Raw genomic sequence first — 21,461 nt, 5'->3', positions numbered from 1 at the left:
GGTATTGTAAATACCTTTTATTTGACGTATCACTTACAAGTGTAGTGCTTAAATGTCTGGAGATATCGTCGAAAACAGTTAGGCACTTATTGGGCCCCAGCTCCGGAAGGGTTGACCCAAAATCGCCCATCTTCGAACTTAGCCTCATTATTTTGACTATCTTTCAGGGAAAAAAAAAAATTTTAAATCGGATTTGATTTACTCAAGATATCGACGTGACAGACGGACGGACAGACGGACAGACGGACGGACGGACGGACAAAATTTTTATTGCGGATTCGTTATCTATGAACATAGGCAAACACTTTGCCCTTACCGTCTGCTTAGAATTCCATCAATTACACACGGCATCGTAATCCTATAAGCCCCTTCGTACTTCGTACGGGGCTAAAAATCAAAATCGATACGAAGAATGACCCAAAAACGTAGATTCCGTATTAGAAGTAGTTGTTGTGATTTTCGAAAAAAGGTTTCAAAAACAAATTACAATCCTAACAACTCCAACTAACCCAAACAATTTAGAATCCTTACCACAGCAAACAGAGAAATCAATTTCGCCTTATTTTGTAAAATTAATAATGAACGAATTCCTCAGGCAATACCAAACGAGCCCATCCTGTTAACAATTATAAAGTTGAAAAGAAAACAACAACAAAATTTCACATCTCAATTCCAATAATAAGACCTGTCTCCTCTGTATGAAAATGGAATAATGTTTCTTAAGATAATATTTTTCTCCTGTGTGGCAAATCTACTTATGTCATCTATTTTGCCATAATTTTTTTCTTCTTCTCCACAACTGTCTGTGTTGACACGACGATAATATGGTAGAATACGTTGCCTCTCTATTTGCTGTATATGTACACACTTTTCGATGTACAAGAATCGAAGTAATCAAGTGTTAATGCCAATCAGTGCCAAAGAATAAGGTGAAGTCGTCTGTTATTTTCTTCTTATTTTTGAAAGATGAGATTCGGATTATGAGATTATAATATTCGCATGCCTGAGGGCAAAAGGATGATGTTGAGAATTGTTTGTTTCGTTTAATAACTTGACTTTAAGTCTAAAGGACCATTGTACTGTAAACGCAAATATTTAATTTCGTTTTGGGTAAATAAATGGATTTCAAGTTGTAAATTATCTCCGCCGAGCCATGGCTGCGTAAAGGAAAATATTTTTTGTTGTTATCCGATTTTCTTTTTGTCACAGAAGATTATCCGTTGTGTGCTGGAATATAAATGTCGGAATTGATGAGACTTTTCCGTAGTTCCTTTATATCGGTTTATTTGAAAGGAGTTTTGCAATTATACTCGCCATTTGTTGGTGAGTTATTCGGAACTGGTATGTAAATTCAATTTAAATTAATCGATGTTCATTTTGACATGGTTAGACATGGTTAGACATGGTTAAAGAACAGATTACTCTTAAACGACCTATATTCAACCTTCCTTAAAGCTGCAGTAGTATTGACATTGCAGTCATTGAATCTAGTACTTCGGTTGGTACACATTTTCGCTCCTTTCTTTCAATATTCTAAAATCGTCAATTAATTTAGTATTCGTTGTCATTAACAGATGGGTTGGGTATAGTTTCTCGCCAATTTATCCACAAATAATTTCAACTCAAAAGAGGTCAATAAGCGTTTCAAGCATCACTAAATACCACAAACAAAACCCAAATTTTCTAATCACATCGAATGGCTTCACTTTCTTTAATGTAAGCATATTAATTGGTCAATTATCCTTTAAAAAAGCACCTCATCTAAACATGCATCACCAGCATAAATAAGTGGAACTTGTTTTACTCTTAAAACGAAAAAATCAATTCTGTCTACCCTATCCATCCGTGTCTGTGTAACCATTTAAAAATATTTTGTAACAAATTCATAACAATAAACAATGCACCATACAAAATCTACCGAAAAACTGCTCTTCAATATTAGTAACGAATCATATTTGACTCGGTAACATTAAGTCATACTACTGGGCGATATGTAACGCATATTTTAGAATGATAAAAAAAAGACAACAGGAAAAAAACACCAATTTTCGTGGAACGACTTTAGACACGAGACTTTTTGCGCTCATCAACATTGTTAGTTTTAAGAATTTTAAGATCGTTTGGTATGTGACGGTTCATTAAGAGACGAAAAAAATAGTTTGATGTAACAATAAGTAGATCTATCGTGGAGTAATAACGGAAACAATTTTCAGAATGTTGATTTGATTGGCAGATTTATATAAATGGGAATTTCAAGACGACCGTACTTGTAAATGGAACACTTCATTTTCTGTTACAAATTGCTTTCTGTTTGCTTTCAATCTTTTACAAACGCTTGACTATTATTGTCATATTGACATCGAATCTGTTACTTCATTTGTTTAATGTGCCGTTTAGTGTGTGGTGAAAAATCTTTAACTTCATCAGTTTGACATGCCCTTTGCTACATAAGGTTACACTTCCGGAGCTTAGTTGATAGTTTTGTCGATGTTGTCGATAGCAGATGACTAGCTGTTTGTAGTTTTTACTTTACTTTTTGATAGTATTGGAGTGTAAATGATATATGGCCGACTCACTAATAGTTCTTTGTGTATCTGTTTTGAACGGTTGATTTTAGGCAATTCGCTAGTTGTAGCCCGAACGAAAGTGCCTAAAATCAATCGTGCAAAACAGATCCTCAAAAACATTTTCATGTAAGAACTGAGAACCCGAGAAAAATCTCAAAACTCTCTCACACATTGTACGCTAGGATAGTAGGATCTACTTATTTGTTTGATCATGTTACTGTGACCGACCTAGTTGGTGCCACTTTTCGATATAAATACAGTTTTGGCGCAAAATATCGAAATTCTTCCACAGACAGACACACCACATCCTTGCTCACTCATTATCCCCGCATCAACCTAGCTAAATTCAAAATATTTTGTAAAATTGAAGATAATGACAAAACCGAATCGTTTCAAATTCAATTAAACCGAACCCTCAAAGTACCAGGGATCCCGATAATCCGTCGTCGTTATAGAAGTAAAGTCTATTGTTGTTCGTTTCACTTATTCAATGTGTACATGCCACACAAAATACTGACAACTTTAGCTGCGTAAATATTTTCACAAATCTTGTTAACAAGAAAACATTATTGAATGTCTTCGAATATATACATTTTATGTGTACGATTTGTGTCGATATAATCTGTACAAGGAACAAGAAAAAAGACGAACGTTGTTTTTACCAGTTACACATGTAGAATGGTGTGTCGAAAACTGTGTTATGGCAACTAATAAATAACAAAATAGTTGCACGACCATTAAGTAATCATTCTTCAAAAACATAGCAATAAAATAATAAACAAAATTTATGCCTCTTCACTCCGCATATATGCTCATTCCGTGTATGTGCCTCAGTGTTTCTTTTTCGTGAAGAAAAGAAAAAAAAAACTATTTTTTTCTGAAGTAGTAAAATCACGAACAAAAAGACAGTAAACATTAGTTGCAATTATTGCTTCTTTTCAGTAAATTCCAGTTAAACCGTGTCCGAAACTATAATCAAAAACTGCACAGTTTGTCTTTCTTTTCATTTCGAAAAAAGGACACACTAGCGATGAAGGCACCTAATTGTGATACCGTGAACCTATTTTTTCCGCCTTACACAATAGTACTTGGTGTGTTATTTGAATATCTTCTTGCGTTTTCAATTTTTACATTTCCACTGAAGATAACAGGTCTGATATCGTGAACAATTTATTGAAATTATGGATCATCCATAAGGAACAATCACATGACCATTAAGTCGACATTAATAGATAAGTTAGAACAAACAAAGTATAGCTAAACAACCAAACATTGCTGGACGTACAATGTACACCCAGAATTGTTTTGTGGTGAGAATCTAACCAATTCATTTAACGATTTCGCAGACGAAATAATGTTCTATTCCTGATTTATCCATTTATAGATATTTATGCTCGGTTCGAGGTGGCGTCTGAAAATTCGCTTGCTCTACCGTCAAGTGCACTTTACAGTAGAGAGATATCTAAATAAATGAATTGAAGGGATTGAAAGATTACCAACAGAACAACATTTACGGTACTGTCCAGTTTACATTCAAACCTTTACAGAAGTCGATTTAACGAAAAATATCGTTTCGTTTTGACCCCGTACTTTATTTGTAAATGGCCCGTTAGCATCTTCTGAATTTAAAAAAATGAAATATTTAAACGATTACCTTTGGGATGAAGTTGGAAAGAGACCGGAAGTGTCCTCCAAGAAGAAAGATTTATTCCAACGGATTAATAAATATGCAAAAGGTTTTCATGAAAAAATATTTTCGAATTTACACAATTTTGACACAATTCTTAAAAAAACTCGAAAAAACGCGTCTGCACAATATTTTTACACGCTACATGCGTCGAAAACCGTACTTTTCATGTTTTAAGCACTTCTTTCGACGCCCTCAGCATGTATAATCCATTACATAACTCGGGATAAAAATGAAAAGTCTCGTTTTCGTGTGTTTTTTGACCTCGGCTTCGCCTCGGATCAACAAAATTCACACGAAAACTCTACTTTTCATATTTTTATCCCTAGTCATGTAATAGTACATTACTATGCAAGGGAAGTAAAGTGATATCTCGTATCCAGATGAGAAAAAGTATCCGAGGGCGGCAGCCCGAGGTACTTTTACTCATCGTGATACGAGATATCACTTTATTTTCCGTGTGTAGTACGACGTTTTACTATGCGAGTGATGTAAAGGTTATTGCCTATACATGAATTAGCCTTGTTACATGCACCAGCATAGTAAAATACTATTACATAGTAGATTTAATGGTAAATTGTCCCGAATGTTAAATAAATACAAAACTTTACATTCGCGATACTGGATTTTCAAAATACTAAACTGACAACCACCAAAAATGTCAACGTCTACATGCAAAAGGTGTAAAATTCTACATAAAATCGTACGAAATATGCATCTTATAAAAACCAAGGTTCTTTCAGAACCTTGATAAAAAACTGATGTTGGGGTGTTTGTGACATCTAAGATTTGAACTATGCAGTAAGTAAGCACCAGCATATCAAATCTAGTACTCATTATGATCGAAGTATTTTCTGGAGATTGATGGGACAACATCTATTACTTCATTAGGTCTAACATACATTTTGCTATATATGAGACAAATGATTTAGAATTTGATGTTTATTTTTGTTATAGCTTCTGATAACATATGGTGTACTTGTAACTCTGATTCACTCTGAATTTTTATTTTTATATTTAATTTATTTAAACCAGAAAAACATTTCTGCAGATTGCATTCTATTCTTTACTTTAGTAACGCGTGCAACTACGTAACAATGGTCCGAAACAGCAATTATGTTCAATGCGTTCAGATGTTACCATAGCTTTTTCTTATATTGTCAATTTTCAGTTGTTGTTGTTCTGCTTCTAAACAAACCGATCTTCCATTTCCTACATTATTATCCCAAAATTAATGCTTATATTGAATCAAAAGAACAGCACAATCGCCCGATTCTCTTTTTTTTCTAAATTCATGTTAGGAAGAATTTTTTTATTATTATTTGTATAATGTCGCGTTGCACATTGAATTCCAAATAAACCAGCTGTACGCTTACCAATTTTCGCACGCTTCACGCTGAATTTAGACACACAAATCAAAACTTTGTGTGCGATATATATGTTGTATACGTTGTGTGTAGCATCGATGTGCATTCGAAGCGAAATATGTGAATGGCTTTTAGAAGAGTATGAAGGAAAAAAAAAACCGAAAAGCCAAAACTTCTATTTTATAAATTGAAAATGCATGCACACAATAAATACATAAATATACACTTTTTCGGGTAGTAATAACTTTTTATGCGTTGAGCATTTTCTGGGGTCTAAAAGATTTTTCACGCCTGTCATGAAAATCGTTTGAATTGAATGAATGATGCTGCTGGAGCGGCGTTTAAACACAATGTACGTATAGTTTGTACGGATAAAATGTGTATGGAAGAAGGGGTCCTGCATGTTTCTAATGTTTTACAATATTTGTTTGCCAGTGAACAAACAAAATCACACATTTCATTATTAAGATTTTTCATATTCGGGCATTATCATTCCGTTTAAAGCAGCGCAGCGGATTGTATATGTAGGTCTCATGTACATATGGATCCGATGCACCATTAGAGTAGTGCAGAGTCGAAAATGCCATTGACTTAACAATTTTATTACATTTTTCACAAATTGTTAAATGTAATTGTTTGAACCGAAAGGACAATACATTTTACATATCCATCCATGTATATTGTATCCACCTTGATCATATATGCAGTTCTATATGTTAGGGCTTTTAGGAGGGGTTTCAAATTGTTGCAAATAAAAGGCGGTTTGTCAATGCTGTTAGATCGGGCAGATGTACTTTCCAGATGAAAATGGCTGACGATTCATTTTTATTTGTGTTGTTAGAATGAAAATGAGGGTTAACGAAATAAATACATTTTTTTTGGTGAGAAGTAATTATGGGTTGCTGTAGGTAAATATATCTATCGGAGTTAGTACTCTCACGATATATGTACGAGGCAAAAATATAATTTATCATTGACTGTGATTAAGACTTTTTTTCTCGTCTCAGCTTAACTAATTTGAATGGCATCGTTTGAACTATGATTTATTTCGATTTTATTTTCGTTTCCCAGTTAGGTATGAATTTATTTATGCCGACAGAGATATATAATATGCATAACCGTTATACCAATATTTTAGCTACACTATTTAACAAGGAAAAATATTGTTCAAAATTTACACCCGCCGCCTTTCATTATCATTGCATAATTGGTCGGACTAAAAGTTCAGTTTATTTTCGAAAAAAAAGTCTCTAATTAACAGATTTAAAGTAAACTTGGCTTCAGTTCCGACATGCATATCCTTGTACAGGGTCTATAAATCAATTTAGAAACGGTTTGGAATCGGATCGATTGGGAAAAGTATTTTTGAATTATGTAAAACCTCTTTCTGCCGTTGGAATCGGGAAGTATATTACATCTCGATGGTAATCGTACAAAATCCGGAGAGTTAAAATCCGGAATTACAAAATCCAGACAAAAAAATCCGGAAACCTCAAAATCCGGAAGCCTCATAATCTGGAAACTTCAAAATCAGGAAGCTTCAAAATCCTGATCGATGTTAAACTTTACGGATTTCGTCCGGATTTTTTCCGGATAACTTTGACGAAGATGTTAGCTTGGCGAAGATGTTGGAACTTTGTAAAATTCTGAAAGCTGCTATTAGTGATAGTATTGAAACTGCAGTGTCACATAATTGGCACAGTGGCAGTGTAAATTCAAAAGTCGTCGGAGGCAAATAATACACACTTTCCATAGGTTTGTTCCATCCTATAGTATAGTAAAAAAAGAGTTTTAAAAAGACGAAAACGAACGAGAGTAAAACGTAAATGCGAGGTTGTGTTGTTTCTCTGTGGATGACGATTGACATTTTCAACGACCTTGTTCCTATTGTTGCAATTATTGCAATTTTTTAGAATCACATTTGTCAATGTACATAGGGATTTAATTCGGTGTATACTCTAGACTTACGGATACCATTCAACAATCTTTTACAGAACTTTCACTCTTCCATCTTCACGTAGAGATCATTTTGATAGTATAACTGTTGAGCAAAGAGAGAGCTATTTCGACCTTGGAAATTTTGCGAAAAAGTTCTAAAAAATGGCGTCCAAAACTGTAAATCCTCATCCACCTGAGTAGGACCCGTCATTTCTAGATATTTGTTTGATAAAAATTATAGATTGTTTTTGCTGAGATATGGTTTTCGCTGCAGGAAAAGAAAACGTAATAAAACGTGAAATGCTGTCAAAAGTTGACAGAAGGGATAAGCAAAATAAATACAGAAAAGACATAAAATATGGACGCTACCAACTGTAATTGACACAGTTGCATTGACAATTAAATATTGTAATTTCAAGTGTGAAAATATAAAAGGTTGCTTCTGGTTATTCTTGAAATATATTCTTTAATTGCTAGGTTTGGTTTAGTAGTTAATGGATGAAATCAGCGCCGCAGGCCCTGAAATAAATGGAAAAATAAAAAAGCGGGGTCGAGGGGCGGCAGCCCCCGCTGAGGGGGTCAAGGGGGGAGAATCCCCCCTTGAAGGTTCAATGACACTTTGTCCGGGTGTTTTTGATGTGTCTGAAAAGTTAGCTTAGTACAGATTTTTTATGATGAATTAGGTCCAACTTTTATACTTGTCACAACTATATGGACTTATTCTATTTCTATAAAGAAAAGAGTTGTACCTTCTAGATACAGCTTTTTCCTTCCATCCTGATTGTTGTACCTAGTTGGTACAGCTTTTATTTCTCTAAAGAAAGGAGTTGTACCACACGGTACAGCTTTTTCCTTCCATCTTGATTGTTGTCTAGTCGTTACAGCTGCCATTTCTTTTAAGAAAGGAGTATTACCTACTCGGTACAGCTTTTTCCTTCCATCCTGATCTTTGTACCGATTCGGTGCAGGCACATGTGCTTTTGCACCAAATTTAACCTGGATTTTGTAATTCGGTATTTTGAAGCATCCAGATTTTGAGGTTTCCGGATTCTGAGGCTTCCGGATTTTGAAGCCTCCGGATTTTTTTGTCTGGATTTTGTAATTCCGGATTTTAGTTCTCCGGATTTTGTAGGAGAGCCGAGTAGTCTCCGAAATCTCCGAAAATCTAAGAGTAATTATACCTAGAGAGGAAATTTCGAACAAAATTACGTATTTACTCTCTAGTTATAATTACTCTAAGCCGAAAATACAACATTTTTTTGAAAAACTTCTTCTGTTCTTGTAAGTATGGCTCATTACCGTTATTTTATGAAAGAACTTTTTTTTGTAGCAGTCGGAATGGAGTTGGTATTAGGATTCTCCTAAAAATTGTCCCGGAAAATTGATCAACTTTGAGGCCATTTTCCCCGGTTATTTCCAATTTATTTTTCTAGGTTCATTCGAAAGCTACGTTCAAGTACTTCTGATTTCAGCCGGCCGTCAATGATCTGTGTTCAGGAGCCTGAACACGTAGCTATAATTTGGGATACTAATTCCAGTGTTTCTTGCACATACATTCCGTCACTACTTCCCATCTCATTGAAAGCTTTTTCGTGTGACCTAACTGTTTTATTGGTCCCGTTCCAGGATGAAATTGTTTTTGTGACTGTTTATTGAGTACCCCATCCAAAATAATGTCGAATCCCGACGATTCTAGCACTTCCTTGTTCTGGACACTAGACATTTGTTACGTTTTTGGCCATCTTTTCGGCTAACATTTGGACTTTTTGCAAGTCTGAAGTCACCATAGGTCAGTAAAAATAGGTGACGTCTTCATAGTCCATTGTCTTCCCAATCCTAGAATTATAGAACTGCAGGGAATTCTGACCATTTTTCTGGTTCCCTATTGGTTTTTCCTTATGCTTAAAACCATCGAGACAATGTAATTTATATTGAATTTCGGGTGAAGTAGTGGCTGACAAATAATAGAAATGACAATCTGTGACTTAGTTTAATTCTCTATGAAGTGACTTTAGTGAGAGTATTTTACCAAGTTGATACGAGACTAAATGATTCTGCAGGATAATAGAAAATTCAAATATAAACTTTGTGGTGTAAGGTGTATATGCCAGCTTGTGAGCTATATAAATTTATTAAAAGCTTAAGCTTAAGAAGTTCTGAGAAATTCATAGAGAAATCAATCACAATAAATGATTAAACCGAACCAGTCAATTAATATCTACGGCACACGTACGACTTTGAATAAATTATTAATTTAAAAACTGCGAAAGCAAAATATTTTGCTACTTTATCATGAAATTTGTACGGAAAAAAATATATGACAAAATGCACTTCAAAATAAAATTATAAATCCGCGTGCCAATGTCTGACATTTATATGTTAAAATCCACATTATTATTTGAATGTCAGTTACATTTTTCAGCTTATCGCCAGGATTTATGTCAAGACTGTGTGGCGGTAGCAGACTACCACAAAAAATTATAACTTTTTTTTTTGCTTTTAAATCCATTTTATTATACATACTCACCATATAATCGCAATCGCATACTTGTCGATCTCATGGTGAATTCTAAATGTTTTTTGTTTTTTGATCTTTCGTTGTTTTCAGCTGCAAATTATGATGTTAAGCGGTTAGCTTAACAGAATTTAAATAAAATGATTTGTATGCCTTTAGTTTTGCTATAGGCAAGGTTTTCGCTTTGTTTTATGTTCAATGATGTCGGTCAATTTGATTCGAATGGATTTGGAAGGCATTGCGATGCAGCAGGTTTCCAACATTGTTGTACTGAGCTGGTTGATTCTTTAAATTTGTTTCCTAGGTATCGATAGAAAACCCTTTTTCGCAGTTGAACCTCTCAAACATTACTTACTTAAGCGGGCATTGATTTTGGTCTCCTCCAGCCTTCTTCACCAATTGGACCTTCTTAACATTCTTCGATTTCTCAATCTTAGCGCTTTCATTACCATCGCTACTTGTTCTTTGACCGAGCCACCTTAGTCGATTGATCGTCAATTGTCATCCACTTTTACTACACCAAATAATGACCGAAGAATTCTCCTTTCAAACGCCAAACATTTTTATTAATCTCGCTGTGTCATGCAACAAGCTTCCGACCCATGTGCTACAGATGGTCTGTACAGTTTACACATAAGGTTGAAGTTGAGTGTTTTTGACCAAAAGAGTGAAGATTGTCCTCTCCAGTACTATTATTGCTGTTAGGAACCTAAGAAAAACAATGTCGGCAGTCTCGAGGCGTTTTCCATTCACCCCCGGCGCGGCGTATAACCATCATACAATGAAGTCGTGATGTACTTGGTCTCAATACACTCAGCATCCTTATCTTCATTATTCTCCAAATTCTCTTTAACTATGTCAACACTCCGTAAAATTAAGTTCAAGTCCAGGTCCAGTCAGCATAGCATCGTTCTCTCGTATCACCTCTTCGAAACCTCACTCCTCAGCTTGGCCCTAACAAGTGACAAAGTCGATAAATTATTTTTAATAACCAAGTTCTACCGTCGCATTCCAAACCTTTCTCAATGTGCGGAAAAACTTTTAGCAAATTATTCACGAGTCAGGCCACCAACAGTATTAATCTGTTACAAACGGCAAGCATATGACCAGTATTATTATCGGGTCTATTACTTCCATCGATCAACGTATTTTTAATCGGTATGACTTCAAATCTTGTACTTCAATTTTTTTAACATACATTTCACTATATGACCATGTTACCCAGAGCATAGCATGTCAATATTTTTGTCGTCGTTATCGATAACAGATTAAGTGATGCAAATTTAATCATTCTATTATACTAGGCCCCATCTTATGGATGGGTCAGATCCCTTGACTGACTGACTAATTTTCTCAAGACGATTTTTGTAATCCGAGCAAATAAAATCGCTCTAAAAGTTATATAAAAGTACAAGGGTATGCGTCCAGTAGCAAAGTTTAGCTTAGAGATTCTTATTCCCTTTACTTAAATACCACAGATTCTCAATCCACATAAAAAACTTCGTTCATATCACGTACTTCAAAAGGGCTCATACGTATTTTCAGTACTTAAGAGGCATCGATGCTTTGCTGAAAAGTATACATTTGGGTGATTTTTAAATACTGTCTTTTGATGATATCTTTCCACCAGAATCATTTTTCAAGTATGTACGACTGCAATAACGATCATGAATTGTTAGCTTTCAACATAAAACAGATTAGGTTGTAGCAATACTCTCTCTAGCAACCAAACTCTCAATTCTCGGTGTCAAATTCACACCTTATTTCTTTGTATCTTACAAACACTATTCTACATTTTGACTAACTACGCTGTAATTTACATGTAAAGGCTACTTGATTCTTTTACCGCCTTAATAAAAGTAGTTTGTTTGCTAGAGAGGGTAGTGGTTGTAGCAGTTTGACCAACCATGAGAAAACTAAGCAGTTTATGAAAATTTCGTTACACTGCTCACTTTTTTTAGAGCTGGTAAAGTTTTTTTTTTATAAAAACATGTAAGAATGAGACCATGTTTTGACACCTTTTAGTGGTATACTATAGTACAATGGTAACTTATATGTTAATTTATTACTATTGATGACAATTTTTCCAACTGTCTCTCTGTGAGAGACACCCAGCCGAACGTGTGCGAGTTTTTCCATTATATTGATTAATGCTACAATTTTAGCTAACCACCGATGCCTCTTAAGTTTTATTGTCTGCTAACAGACCCTGGAAAGGGGCGAATTTCTCGCTTACCTCTTAAATAAAAATGGAACTCGTGTGATTACGGCCCTCGCTTCGCTCTGGCCGCAAAGTTCACACTCGTCCAAACTTTAATTTTTTTCTTATCATCGATATAAAGATATTACACACACAAAATTTTGGAACGAATCCTAGAATATTACTCCAGTATATTCCATTAACGAGCTTAACCCAAAAATGTCTTTCTTAGTGGGATAATTGTCTTTTGTGGACCATTAAGAATTACTCAACTTAAACACGATATTATCACGGGACGACACAAAAATTCTTTTGGGAATATCTCTCAGATCCCCCGACCGTTATGTTATAGCCCATCTTTGAACTTATCCTCGGGAATGGAATTCCCCGTCTAATAAAAAAAGTTTTTGAAATCCGTTGAGGATTACGTGAAGTTATCGTGTTATCTAGGAACGAGACAAAAATTGTTTTGTGAACATCTCTAAGATCACCCGTCCGTTATGACCTATCTTCGAACTTAACCTCAGCAATTTAATTCGCTGTCGATTAAAAAAAAACATTTTGGAAATCCATCGAAAACTACTCGAGTTATCGTGGAATCAAGCGACAAGACAAAAATTCTTTTGAGAATATCTCTAAGATCACCCGTCTGTTATAGTCCATCTTCGAACTTAATCTCAGGAATTCAATTCCCCGTCGATTAAAACAAAGTTTTTGGAAATCCGTTGAGAATTACTTAAGTTATCGTGTTATCAGGGGACGGGGACGAGACAAGAATTCTTTTGGGAATATCTCTAAGATCACCAGACCGTTACGACCCATCATCGAACTTAACCTCATCAATTTAATTCGCTGTCGATTAAAAAAAAGTTTTTGGAAATCCATCGAACACTACTCGAGTTATCGTGGAATCAAGCGACAAGACAAAAATTCTTTTGGGAATATCTCTAATATCACCCATCCGTTACGACCCATCTTCGAATTTAACCTGAGGAATTTAATTCCCCGTGAAATAAAAAAAAGTTTTTGGAAATCCGTTGAAAACTACTCGAGTTATCGTGTTATCAAGGGACGAGACAAGAATTCTTTTGGGAATATCTCTAAGATCACCCGACCGTCATAGCCCATCTTCGAACTTAACCTCAGGAATTCAATTCCCCGTCGATTAAAAAAAAGTTTTTGGAAGTCCGTTGAGAATTAGTCAAGTTATCGTGTTATCAAGGAATCATCAAAGTGTGACAAACATTTTCTGTATTTAAGGTTTTTGGTCATACATTCATGCATTTTCAATCATAGTAGTAAACATTGTGTGACAAACATTTTAGGGTGTTTATCATCCATAAGACCCATGACTTTCAGTCAAGGGAATAAAAAATTGTTTATTTTCATGTAGCAAACCCCCGCTGGACGATTTTATGTTAAATAAACGAAAAGCCAAATAAACTTATCATAGAAAAACACCATTAAAACACTAACTCAAACTTGATTGCTAGTTTCGTCGAATAGCAATAGATAGCGTGTATATCACTCAGAGTGACTCTATACTGTTCAGCATACACCTTGATTTTGTCAGATCTACGAATGTATAACCATTTATATTAGGCTACATTTTTTTTTTGCGTTTGGGCTTATTTTTTCATTCATTAAAGAATTAAGAGTTAATCTAAAATGATTTTCTGTTATAGTTGTAAAGTTTGTCTGCATTAGATTTTTACGAATCTCGTAGTCATCCTGCTTTCGATGGGTTTATGTCCTTCATTGTGAAACTTATATATCTTACCACCTTTTAAGTGACTCATGACAGCATCAGTGTGAATCTCTGTGAAACGAGTGGAGCCTAGCGAAGCGAGTGGAATAATTGTTACACGAAGATATAAGAGCGTACACCGAGTTATGATAAGACTTGTTTATTTGGCCTATTTAGGCCGCAACGAGGGAAACGTACAGACGTGGTTTTTAACGGACTTCACACATAAAAGAATCGTAAAAACACAAAAAAAACATTGGTTTATCAATTTAAAGTGAAGGATAATTAACTATAGATCCTCTGCGAAATGTTATTTTAACCCTTTTTTCACTTAAAGGGAGGTTAGGAGCCTCTATTTGATTTTAAGCGATACTCTCCGAAGTGATGTGTAAGACGAAACTCTTTTTTCACGCCGTCTATAAAGGTGAAACCGATCACATCTAATCGATAGCCTCCATTCACCGCTACAGCAGGTATTTTGTTGGAATCCATGGGTGCATCAATTTCATATCTTCTTCCCTAGATATTTGAAGGTGAGCAACTTTTCTTATTAATTTCTAACAACAGAGTTACCGAAACAGGACACGGGTGATACCAATTGCCGTATTGTTTCCTCTCCTTTAGATCTAACATTTTCGTTACCAGCGATTGGATTGAATTATCCTTTGAAAGAGCGCAAAAATCTTGTTCGGCATTTATCATAAAAGGTCGAAACGTTTTGCCGAATTTACGATTTAATTGAATTCTCACCTATAAACGGAACCAATAAAGTTTTCACTGTTTCTCGGATTTCTTCCACTTACGTGATAGTTATCGAGAACGACACCAGGTTGAAAGGTAATGTCCTGTGTCAGTACACTCAGTGTTTGATTGATATGTTTGTTTATGCAAGTATAGTTGTACACAATTTGTGGATCCAATATTTTGCAGACAGAGTCCTTTGGTACAGACTCGTAGAATGACTGGAATGTTGAAATTTCATAATTTGCCGGGTGCGATTCTTAGACTAAATATCTATTTAGTCTAAGGTGAAATCAGGTAAATTGATTGGAGGGACTTTTCCATAGTTTTATTAATAAAAAAAATTCAACTTGTCCTATCACAAACCTTTGCTCCAACGTTTATTGTTGCCGTTGTTACACATAGAAAAATGAAATATAAACGTGGCATGACCATGTCGATGGAATGGTATTAGCAAACTGAAACGAATGATGAAATTCATTTTGATCTAATCGTTTTTCGATCTAAACTTGTTCAGCTGATCATTAAAAGTCAATTTTTGTTGTAAATTAAAAGAGCAAGAGGAAATGATTTTGAATGAAACCAGTTGAACTCGGAGCGCGTTGCTGGATAAGCATCTGCGTATTCACCTAGTGTACTTTTCAAGTATACGTTTAGCATGCCTGGTCCGAAATGCAAACTTATTGCAAAACGCATACCTCACTTATACCTAGTGTGAAATCCATAGCGTAATTTCCGTTTGCAACCAATTATTTATACGTTAAATTTGACGAAAACTGACTCGAGGAACTACACCACTATCATTCTATGACCGAGTAGCAAGTTTGAGTCGCACTACAGGGACTCTGGCTCGCGTTATTAACCGATTTTCATAAACTTTTTTACCTAGTACTCTCCAGGGACTAAAATAAGGATTTCTTTGGTGTAGTCGCAACTTCTCAGATTTTTCTACTCAAGACCTTCCGTCGCAGGTCTAGCAAAAGAGTTTGACGGAAACTTCTAGCTCTAATCGTGTTCTATAGATTCATAAAAGCATCATCTCCACTCTGCGGCCTGCCATTTTTAACCCACGTTACTCTCTCTCTAGTACCTCTTTCTTAAAAACATTGTTGAAGACTAGATGTGCAGGAAATTGCATATTCTAAGTCCTTTCACAGGGGCGCCGACTTCTAGGTGGCGTTGGGTGCTCAAGCACCCGACACGAAGATTCGTTGGGTGCGTAGCACCCAACAGATATTTGATATTTTTCTTAATTAAATAAACTAACATTATTGCCACTGTTTCTGAATTGAAACAAAAAAAGCCTTCAGACATTTTTCGGACCTTCACAAGCAATAATAATAACGTTTCTGTGTGAGTTGTCTGGAATTGTAGTTTTTGTATTAGTTTTGTCTTAGTTTGGTGTTCCACTTCAGCACTTTCCTAATGTTGAACCGAGAAGAAACGTGCAGAAATAGTCATCTATATTACAGACGATATGTTTAAAAATAAAATCATACGAGGAATATGACAAAGGCTATGAAGAATACTTTTGTAGAAATAGTCATTTACGTCACTGGAACAAAGGTCCGAAAGTACTTTTCCATGTGACGTATTGAGTTTTTCATGCTTGCTATGGGAACCGAAAGTAGAAAAATGTTTACTTTCGCCCCTCAAAATTGACATTTTTACTTTCGATTCCCATAGCAAGCATGAAATAGTCATTTGTGTACCTGTTTTGGACGATTGATTTTAGGCAATTTCGCGGATTGTAGGCCAAACGAAGTGAGGCTTACAAGCGAAAGTGCCTTAAATCAACCGTCCCAAACAGGTGCACATGTGAGTTTTCATGCAGAGGGCCGGAAACCCGAGAAAATTCGAAAAATTGCCCTCATTTTCGGCCCCGAAGCATGAAAAAGAAATAGTATGTCAGGACTTTTGGTCAGGGCGAGGGCGACCTGGATTGGGTACGAGTACGACTTGTAAATATAAGCTGAAACCTGAAATGTTAACTTTTTGACTTGTTGTCAAAATGGAAGTCAACCTGAAACTACTTTCGAGCCAACCTGATTTTTTCAGGTCAGTTTCATTTTCTTTAACCGGAAGCCACCCTGTTAAGATCAGGTAAATGAGATTCCGATTCAAGTTTTACTTTATCTGAACCACTCCGACCATTAGACGACAGTTGCATAAAAAATGGAAAACATGAATACGAGCAATTTTTCTCTAATGTCCAGAATAGAGATGAAAAACCGGAAATTTCAACTCAAATTTTCCACCAAAATATTATATAAAATGAAGCTAGATTGTCAAAAGAAGGCTTGAACAAAAGTAAGTAAATGTAGTTATTCCGTAATATTTTCATGAAGAAGTATGTACAAGTACGACTTAGACATTATTGACTCAATCTTGATTGCAATACGATCACTTCATTTTAGTTTTTTGGCGAACTCTATCTATTTGGACGAATGTAGCCTTATTTTATGATGTTCTGCTGGAAAACTTGAGTTTTTGGTTCGGTTTAGACAGGCAATTTCTTAAAGGAAAACCTCTGTACGCACTCATGCGCCCTTTTGTTATAGTTTGTTCTTAGCTTTACATTTCTCGACTATATTATTACTACGATGGGAGAATACATATTTCTCTGTTAGATTTACAAATCACTGAGAACCAGGTGTTGCACTTTCTCTTGATATTAAATTAAGTTGCTAGATTCGCTATCGTGAAAATCACTGTACAGAGATCTCGCACCCAACAACCAAAACACAAGTCGGCGCCCCTGTCCTTTCAGAAAGATTGTTTCGGATTCTCGCCTTGGCCCACACAAATGATAATCTCATTCTATCTAAGTCGATAAGTCTTTTTAATAGACAACCAAGTTCCATCATCACAATCCAAAAGTAGAAACTTTCAAAAGTGAGTCTTGTCAGCATCAGCGTGAATATCTTTGGAACGAGTTGAGCGAAGCGCAGCGAAGCGCAGCGAGTGGAATAATTTTCACACGAAGATATTCGAGCGCACACCTCCAACGAATGTAAGTATTAATTTTAACGATAACAAGTAGTTATGATATGATTGATCATTTATTTGGCTAATTTTGGCCGCAATGAGAAAAACGTACAGACGTGATTTACATTTTGTGTGAACGTGATAGCATGTTGACTAACTATTAGTGAGATGTGACTTCACATACAAAAGAAACGCCAAAACACACAAAAACATTTTTTTATCTATTTAAATTAAAGGATAATTATCTCTTAATCCTACTATACTTAACACTTTTACTATTGAACGCCACCAAATCGAATAGGAATAGGCTAGAAGCCTCTATTTGATTTTAGGCGACACCCTCCGAAGAGATGTATTAGACGGAACTCTTTTTTCACGCCGTCCACAAAGGTGAAACCGACCAAATCTAATCGATAATCTCCATTCCCGGCCACAGCAGGTATTTTTTTAGCATCAATAGGTACAGCAATTTCATATCTTCTTCCCTGCAGGTTTGATAGTGAGCAATTTTTCTTAATCTGTGACCTTGGACAAAAAAAATTACCGAAACAGGACATGGGTGATACCAATTGCCGTATTGTGGCCGGTCCTTTAGATCGATTACTTTCGTTATCAGCGATTGGATCGAATTATTCTTTGAAAGAGTGCACAAATCTACTTCGGCATTTATCATAAAAGGTCGAAACGTTTTGCCGAATTTACGGTTTAATTGAATTCTCACCTATAAACGGAACCAATAAAGTTTTTACTCTCGGAATTCTCCCACTTACGTAATAGTTATCGAGAACGACACCAGGTTGAAAGGTAACGTCCTGTGTCAGTACACTCATTGTTCCATTGATATGTTTGTGAATGCAAGTGTAGTTGTACACAATTTGTGGATCCAATATTTTGCAGTAAGCGCTCGTTAGTACAGATTCATAGAATGACTGGAATGTTGAAATTTCATAAGTAGCCGCTCACAATCAAGTAAATTGATTGTGAAGACTGGCCCAGAAATTTGGTAAAACAAAGCTTCAGCTCGTTCTACTACAAACCTTTGCTCCAACGTTTATTGTTGCCGTTGTTACACAAAGAAAAATGAAATATAAACGTGGCATGGCCATGTCGATGGAATGGTAATAGCAAACTGAAACGAATGATGATATTCACTTCGATCTAAATGTTCTTCAGCTGATCATTAATAGTCAATTTTTGTTGTAAATTAAAAGACCAAGAGGAAATGATTTTGAATGAAACCAGTTGAACTCGGAGCGAGCTGCTGGATAAGCATCTACGTATTCACCTAATGTACTTTTCAAGTATACCTTGTTCGAAACGTTTAGCATGCCTGGTCCGAAATGCAAACCTATTGCAAAACGCATACCTCACTTATACCTATAGTGTGAAATCCATAGCGTAATTTCCGTTTGCAACCAATTATTTATTCGTTTTTGATGAAAATTGACTCGAGGAACTACCATCATTCGATCATTCTATGGCCGAGTAGCAAGTTTGAGTCGCACTCCAGGGACTCTGGCTCGTGTCATTAACCGATTTTCATAAACTTTTTTACCTAATATACTCTCCAGGGACTTAAATAAGGATTTAGGTGTCTTCGGTGACTTCACACACAAAAGAAACGCCACAACACACAAAAACATTTTTTTTTTATCTATTTAAATTAAAGGATAATTAACTGTTAATCCTACTACACTTAACACTTTTACTACTGATTCAGTAGTACTGAAAGCATCCAAATCGAAAAGCAATAGGCTAGGAGCCTCTTTTTGATTTTAAACGACACTCTCCGAATAGATGTGTTAAACGGAACTCTTTTTTCACGCCGCCCACAAAGGTGAAACCGATCAAATCTAATCGATAACCTCCATTCCCGGCCACAGCAGGTATTTTTTTAGAATCCATAGGTACATCAATTTCATATCTTCTTCCCTACAGGTTTGAGAGTGAGCAACTTTTCTTAATTTGTGACCTTGGACAAAAAAAATTACCGAAACAGGACACGGGTGATACCAACTGCCGTATTGTGTCCGGTCCTTCAGATCGATTACTTTCGTTATCAGCGATTGGATCGAATTATTCTTTGATAGAGCGCACAAATCTACTTCGGCATTTATCATAAAAGGTCGAAACGTTTTGCCGAATTGACGGTTTAATTGAATTCTCACCTATAAAGAGGAACCAATAAATTTTCTACTCTCGGAATTCTCCCACTTACGTAATAGTTATTGAGAACGACACCAGGTTGAAAGGTAATATCCTGTGTCACTACACTCATTGTTCCATTGACATGTTTGTGAATGCAAGTGTAGTTGTACACGATATGGGGATCCAATATTTTGCAGTAAGCGCTCGTTAGTACAGTTTCATAGAATGACTGGAATGTTGAAATTTCATAAGTAGCCGCTCACAATCAAGTAAATTGATTGTGAAGACTGGTCCAGAAATTTGGTAAAACAAAGCTTCAGCTCGTTCTACTACAAACCTTTGCCCTAACGCTCATTGTTGCCGTTGTTACATATAGAAAAATGAAAAATAAACGTGGCACGGCCATTTCAATGGAATGGTAATAGCACACTGAAACGAATGATGAAATCAATTTTGATCTAATCGTTTTTCGGCTTATCATTAAAAGTCAATTTTTGTAGTAAATTAAAAGACCAAACGGAAATTATTTTGGATGAAACCACAGCTCTGCTTCTAGCATGAACATACAAAATATTAGGAGGCTGATGAAATCAGAGTAGGCTGTGCAGATAGATGACTTTACTTTCATTGTATGAGTTAAAACATACAATACAAACAATCCTTAGCGGCAGCTCGTATCATTAAAGCCTCCAAATTTGACACTTGTCAATTCAGTTTTCATGCTAGCAGCAGTGCTGTGATGAAACCTAAGAGATCGCAACGAGTTGCTGCGATAAGCATGTGTTGTTCCACGAAATTCTTAGAATTGAAAGACGATTCTGTCAAACCATCAACCATTACAATCGAGAGATGGCTTTAATTTCGATTAGTTGAAGATTTCACAAATTCACACAAGATTTTCCTTCTAGCTGTTGAGGGGTTAAGGAATGGTTATTTGGATCACAAGGGACGAAAGTAAAAAAATTCAACCGTGTGCGAAGTTTGCAGCCCGTGGCCGAAGGCCAGGGCGGCAATCGCACAGGTTGAATTTTTTTACGTCGTGCCATGTGATCCACACAACTTTTCATTACAACAACTACGAAAATTGTAATTTGAGCTTCCTTATAATGTTTCAACTGATGAAATTTACCGAAATAGGTTGAAATATGCGGGGGTCCAGGGGGCGGCAGCCCCCTGGTAAAAGAAAAATTTATAAATTATTGGCAACGTTCTTTTCTATCACAACAATCACAGTGATCACAACGACACCAGACGGAACACATGTTGTTGCTGTCATTTACTTTCGCATCCTCGTTTGAGGGGCGAAAGTACTTTTGCTCCTCTGTTGGGAGGCGAAAGTATTTTCGCACCTCTTGTGATGTCGTGGCTAACTGAGAGTTGAATTTTTATACTTTCGCATCTCATTCGGGAAGCGAAAATTACAACTTTCGTAGTTGGTGTAATGAAAAAAAGATAGAATTGACATTCTGTACTAAGACTTCTAGCTACAAAACATCTTCACATCTTTAGTATTTTTCTTCTTCGCCAGGGTGGGCTCAGACGCAGTCCAGAATGTGCTAACGA

At 35.9% G+C, this 21,461-nt stretch overlaps 1 protein-coding gene and 1 long non-coding RNA gene across 2 annotated transcripts; both read right to left on the bottom strand.

The window, feature by feature from the left end:
* Nucleotides 1-14,363: 14,363 nt before the first annotated feature.
* Nucleotides 14,364-18,949, bottom strand: LOC119065980. The gene is made up of 4 exons (XM_037168188.1): nucleotides 18,788-18,949; nucleotides 14,825-14,983; nucleotides 14,595-14,771; nucleotides 14,364-14,540 (listed from the first exon to the last, which is right to left on the bottom strand). The coding sequence occupies exons 1-4, from the start codon at nucleotides 18,854-18,856 to the stop codon at nucleotides 14,364-14,366; spliced, it is 582 nt and encodes a 193-aa protein (XP_037024083.1). The 5' UTR covers nucleotides 18,857-18,949.
* A 394-nt stretch (nucleotides 18,950-19,343) lies between these two features.
* Nucleotides 19,344-20,862, bottom strand: LOC119085950. The gene is made up of 4 exons (XR_005089371.1): nucleotides 20,236-20,862; nucleotides 19,969-20,127; nucleotides 19,742-19,918; nucleotides 19,344-19,682 (listed from the first exon to the last, which is right to left on the bottom strand). It is a non-coding gene; the product is annotated as an uncharacterized LOC119085950 (long non-coding RNA).
* Between the last annotated feature and the right edge of the window lie 599 nt (nucleotides 20,863-21,461).

The sequence above is a fragment of the Bradysia coprophila genome, chromosome IV (assembly GCF_014529535.1).
Source record: "Bradysia coprophila strain Holo2 chromosome IV, BU_Bcop_v1, whole genome shotgun sequence".
NCBI lineage: Eukaryota > Metazoa > Arthropoda > Insecta > Diptera > Sciaridae > Bradysia > Bradysia coprophila.
The sequence above is the reverse complement of the archived record's forward strand: the minus strand, read 5'-3'. Positions and strand labels throughout refer to the sequence as shown.